Source organism: Crocodylus porosus, unplaced genomic scaffold (genome assembly GCF_001723895.1).
Source record: "Crocodylus porosus isolate Cpor-Errol unplaced genomic scaffold, CroPor_comp1, whole genome shotgun sequence".
NCBI lineage: Eukaryota > Metazoa > Chordata > Crocodylia > Crocodylidae > Crocodylus > Crocodylus porosus.
Window position 1 is genome coordinate 236,618,176 of NW_017728886.1, and position 5,889 is coordinate 236,624,064.

General features: G+C 45.6%; 1 protein-coding gene across 1 annotated transcript in view; it reads left to right on the forward strand.

Annotated features, from left to right (window-relative positions):
- Positions 1 to 2,830: 2,830 nt before the first annotated feature.
- Positions 2,831 to 5,889, forward strand: part of CTHRC1 (collagen triple helix repeat containing 1) — a 4,637-nt gene continuing 1,578 nt past the window's right edge. The window contains exons 1-2 of the mRNA XM_019551675.1: positions 2,831 to 3,084; positions 4,405 to 4,621. Coding sequence (XP_019407220.1) covers positions 2,872 to 3,084; positions 4,405 to 4,621 — 430 coding nt within the window. The 5' untranslated portion in view covers positions 2,831 to 2,871. The remainder of the gene's footprint in view (positions 3,085 to 4,404; positions 4,622 to 5,889) is intronic.

Consider the following 5,889-nt stretch of genomic DNA (forward strand, 5'->3'; position numbering starts at 1 on the left):
GTGTGCATTTATATGTGAAAAATATAGTAAAGAGCAGTTTCTGACTCACCAGGCAAAAAGCAATATTAAAATTTGAAGGAGAATCATTGGGAGCAGAACAATTGCCAAGCTCAGCTCCCTAACAGCTGCAACTGTGGCCCCTGGTAGAAGTTACACTTAAGACATGATGAACTTGTTAATCATGCCTTAAGTGGTAGCCTGGCCACACATTCAAGTAATTAATGGCAAGATAGGGAAAATAAGATACAAAATTATTATCCATCATTAGGGATCTACTCAATTTGCAGTTTTGTAGTTCTTGTGGAGACTGCAACTATGATCACTGCAAAGACTGGTGTTTCCTGCAATTTTCATAGATTTCATAGACATTTGGGCTGGAAGGGACCCCGGAGGATCATTGAGTACAGCCCCCTGCCCAGGGGCAGGAAGTCAGCAGGGATCATAGGATCCCAGCAAGATAAACATCCAAAAGTGTCTTGAAGCTGTTCAAAGTAGGTGCTTGAACTGCCTCTGGCGGCAGTCTATTCCAGACCTTGGGGGCTCAGACAGTAAAGAGGTTCTCCCTTATGTCCAGCCTGAAATAGTCGCAGAGGAGTTTGTGACCATTTGATATTGTCATCTCTTGGGGCGCTCTGGTGAGCAGACGTTCCCCCAGATCCTGGTGAACACCCCTAATAAATTTATAGGTGGCCACTAGATTGCCCCTGAGCCTGCGCTTTTCCAGGCTGAAGAGTCCCATTGCTCTCAGCCTGTCATTATAAGGTCTGTTTTCCTGATCTCTGATCATGCATGTGGCTCTTCTCTGGACTCTCTCAAGCTTCTCCACATCTTTTTTGAATTGTGGAGCCCAAAACTGGACTCAGTACTCCAGCTGCGGCCTCACCAAGGCCGAGTACAATGGGAGAATGATGTCCCAGGATTTGCTTGAGAAGCATCTATGGATGCAAGCCAGCATTTTGCTCACTTTACTAGCTTCAGCATCACAGTGATGGCTTATGTTCATCTTGTGGTCAATGATGACCCCTAAGTCCCTTTCATCTGTAGTGCTAACCAGCGTAGCACTGCTGAGCCTATAAGCATGCTGCAGGTTTTTCCTCCCAAGGTGGAGAACCTTGCATTTTTTGGTGTTGAATACCATCAAGTTCTCATCCACCCATTTCATGAGCCTGTCAAGCTCTGCCTGGATTGCCCTCTGTCCTCAGGTATGGATGCTTTACCCCAGAGTTTGGTGTTGTCAGCGAACTTGGCCAGCCCACTGCTGACATCAATGTCCACATCATTGATGAAGATGTTAAAAAGTAAAGTAGACTTTCCTTGCGAATCCAGGATCGCTCCCTTGAATAGCAACCACTCGTCCTGAACTCCCCTCCCCTTTGGGTGGATTCCATTTTGCATGAAATCACCAGAAAAAAACACTTATTAAAAATGAAATGCTTAAATTAAACTTAAAAAAAAAAAGGTTGACGGTTTTTACTTACCCTGTGTGCCCTCTGTGTACTCTAAGTAGATCCCTACCCATAACATGCATAATGCATGTAATTTTGTTGTTGGTTACCATCATACCTTAATTTAACATGTGGTTGGTAGGCTTCTGGAACAAGGAATGCCAGTCAGCTGATTGTCATTCCCAGACCTGGGAGTGCACCAGAGCTTTTCAAGACTGGTGTACTTTCAGTGCTGGGAGCACTGGGCACCCACCTTGCTACTTGCCAGTGCAGGAGGTGCCTGGGATTATGATCTCAGGCTCCGTCTGCCCTGGTGAAAGGTATGATTGGGGTCTGATTCCCAATCCCACAGTCACATCTTCTGCCATGCATGTATAGCATAGCAGGCGGTGTGATGGTTGGGATCAAGGATCAGACCCAATCGCACCTTCAAGTAAATATTTGTCAGTGGCCCGAGTTTCATAGTTGTTAGGGGCTGGAAGGGACCTTACAGCTCATTGGGTCCAGCCCCCTTGCACGTGGGCAGGAAAGACTGCTGGGATCAAATGATCCCAGCAAGATGGGTGTCAAGTTACTTTCTATAAAAGGAAAGATCTTTATTTTTTTTTTCATTCTGCCTTTCAAAAATGACGTTTACACTTTATTCCAGGGAGCATATGAGAGAAAATATGGTATTTTTGTTTAAAAGAAATTGTTACTTTGTGAAAGCAAAACTTGCTATGAAATAATTTGGGGTGAATATTGGACCCAAACTGATGTTGCATTCCTAAAGGCTCTGAGGTATTACTGTACAGTTTTGTACACTTAACTCCTGCAGGTGTGAGACAGCATCCTGCATTCAGGTTCATTGCAGATTATGGTTGTCAAATCCACATCACTCAATTTTTTTTTAAACCTGCCATTTAGTACTTAACCTCCAGTACCTATGTTTGAGCACTATGTTGTGGTTTGCCTTGCTCTAGGCAACTGTGAGATTCTGCCCCATAAAAAGAGTGTGTTGACTATAGCTCCACAAGAAAAGTTTGCTAATTTATAAGGAAAAATGTTTCTACATGAGTATTACAAACACTGGAAGGAAAAGTGAAAATTAACTAATTTTAAGCTGTCTAAAAAGTAGTCTTTTATATTTTTCTTGTCTCCTTACTCTTGGGTTCTGAAAACTTCCACTAACTGCACAAGAAGATTCTATATGGTTTTTTTCTATTAACAAAATAACCATTGCTTTGGACCCATCTCTGGTACTTCATTTACAGCAAATGCAACTGCCAGTGCTAATATATTCACTTAAGTGTTTGAGGGGTATGTGACACTGCAGTTTCTTTATAAACAATTGTTTGCTTGGGCAAAGCAAGCAGTCTTGCTTTCTTAGGCATCAGAATTAGTAAGCAAGTTATGAAACAAATGTTGTGTTTTTCAGTACAACGGGATGTGTTTACAAGGACCTGGTGGTGTTCCTGGACGGGACGGGAGCCCTGGAATCAATGGAATCCCGGGGACACCAGGAATCCCTGGTCGAGATGGGCTCAAAGGTGAAAAAGGAGAATGTATGCGAGAGAGCATTGAGGAGTCTTGGACGCCCAACTTCAAACAGTGTTCATGGAGCGCATTGAACTATGGCATAGACCTTGGGAAGATAGCAGTAAGTTAGTCCCATAAGGAACCTTAGGTTCTTACATTCAGGAGCACCACAGCACATGGTGAAGATGCATGTGTATAGAGATGCATTTAAAATGCACATTTCCAGTGAGAACTTCCTTTTGTTCTTGTGAGTGGTCCCATTTAGAGATTTAGTTTAGGCTCATTCCTACTATACTTAATAGATGACTGTATTACTCATTTCTGTGATAGTTTCAGGTGAAAGACTGAGGTGGTCTGATGGTACACGCAGCAGACCTTGGGTGAGGTGGTCTCATGGTATATGCAGCAGATGGTAGGGTCAGCACCCCCTTCTGAAGCAGGAGGCTGGAAGCTGTGCTATGGCAAAGCAGTATGTAAACAGGCTGAGGTTTTCAGCCTGCGCTACAGAGCTGACCCATGGGAGAGGTTTGAGGTTGAAATTATGAAACAGATAAATAAAACTGGGAAGAACAAAATGACTTTGTTAGTGTAGTCTTTGAGGCAACTTAGCTGTTGGGCATTACTTCAGAAAGAGTCAACTAGACGTGGCCTATTTTGCCAATTTCTCAGACTGGAAATGGGTGCAAGCCTTTAATGATGGAATTTTAAAATAAGAAAACACAAAAGTTTGATGTAGCAAGAGTGCCCAACAAGCAAACAAAAATCCTAGCCTCAGAACGACTAGGTGAAACTGCTGCTATGTTACAAGAACCACCCCTAGAGTAACAAGTAGCATTTTCTTCAGAATGGCCCATAGGTTGAAACTCTTTAGCACTTTATGGGAAAAGCAACTTATTTTAGGAAAGAAAAAAGTTTCTTGCCCAACTTTGTAACCTGCATCAGAATTAAGAGAACTTTATGTTTTTTACTGATTTTGTGATTGCTAAACCCAGGGTGCCTACTAAGGAGAACTCATAACAATGTTATATCAGGACTTAGAAGTCAGGTTTGGATATACTTACCTTGCTTAGAACCACAGTAATATAGAACAGCATCTTTCCACCAACTTTTCCTGGCTGCTATTTGGTGTGGCCTGTGGACTAGCTTGAGGGAGCTGATAACATCATTAATGTTTGCAAGGAAGGGAAGGTACTTCTGAGGTCCAGAAAACATAGAAAGATATTTAGATACTTAACCTTCCAGCATGCTCCTTACCCTTTTTGGTGTGTTTGAAATACAGTTGAGAATTTTGTTGTGGCATGCCTCCCCTCCCCCCTTTTTATTTTTTTTTTTCAGTGAATGGGGGAGAGGGTGGTTAGTATATTCCCAAACTAGTTAGTAGAAATAGGTTCAGAAATTAATGCATTGCAGTAGCCAACAATTTTCCTTTCTCTTCTATTAGGAATGCACGTTCACAAAGATGCGTTCTAACAGCGCACTGAGAGTTCTCTTCAGTGGCTCACTTCGACTCAAATGTAAAAGTGCCTGCTGCCAGCGCTGGTATTTTACGTTTAATGGCGCTGAATGCTCTGGGCCACTTCCTATTGAAGCTATAATTTATTTAGATCAAGGAAGCCCCGAGCTGAATTCTACTATTAATATACATCGTACTTCTTCAGGTATGTATGTCAAGGCTATGTGAGTAGGGATAGATTGAAAAGAGTCTCTGAGCAGAGTGGGAAACCTGAAGGCCCCTGAAGGGGAAGCAGAGGTTCCTGGATTACTAAATACAGCACTTGCATTAATTCTGTTGCTGGTTTGGGTTTACAGTTGAGTTCCATTTTTACTGTGGTACTTGCTTTAGTCAGACTTCATATCCTACTACAGGGGTGTCCAACCTTTTTGAATGTGGGGCCGGATCACAAACTTTTTAGTGGGCTGGCAAGCCATATTCAAAGACCTCACAGGAAGTGGTATCACATCAGGAAGTGATGTCACGTGACCTTTGACACCAATGAAGGTTTCAAGAATATATGAAAGGGTCACGAGCAGACTTTAAAAGCAGGCTGTCCTTTAAAGGAGACAAACATATAACTGTGGCTTTTCTCTTATGGGCTGGCAGAGTTCCAGCCTGCAAGGGACTACGTGGGGCCCCCCATACACTAGGGCACTGGGGTCTGGAGGTTGGAGCAGTGAGGGACACTGGGTTGAGACTGTGAAAAGCAGGGACTCCCCCCCTGCCGCATGCACACAGGTAACGGGAGCCCACAGTGACTGGCCTGGCCCCGGGGAAGGCACAGTCTTCCCGCCCTGGCCCTACCTGCGGCGCCCTGGCCAGGCAGGAGGCAGCAGAGGCAAGATGATGAGGGCGAGCCCAGCTGCCACACCGCCTCCGCGGGTCTGCATCGCCGTGCTGCGCTGGGCTGCAGGGAGCTGGAGGCGGGTGGCAACTTGGGGCGCAGTGAGTGCTGGCTCCGCCCCGCACAGCGCGGCCAATGCCAACAGCCTGGCGGGAGGAGGCACCTGCCTGCGCCGCTCCGCCTCCACCAGGGACCTGGGGCTGGGCGGTCAAGCTGGGCTGCCTCTCACCTGCAGGCAGGGAGTGGCAGCTTCCCCACATGGTGCTGGGAGGAGACAGGCCTGGTTTGCACTCTTCTTCCCACACGCACCGTGTCGGCAACATCAAGCTGACATGGTGCGTGTGGGAACTTTGTCCCTTTCCCAGCCCTTCAGCAGCCATTAGGAAGCTGCTGAGGGGCTGGGGGAGGGACAAGGGGTGGGAATGATTCGTTTCCCGTTGCAGCACCGTGGGCCACAGAAAAGGCCTTGGCGTGCCACATGTTGGACAAGCCTGTCCTAGAAGTTATAAACCTAGAAGGTAATCCCAATGAGGATCAAAGGGAGCAGGAGAGCACACAAGCCTCCATGGCTCACCAAAAGCATCCGG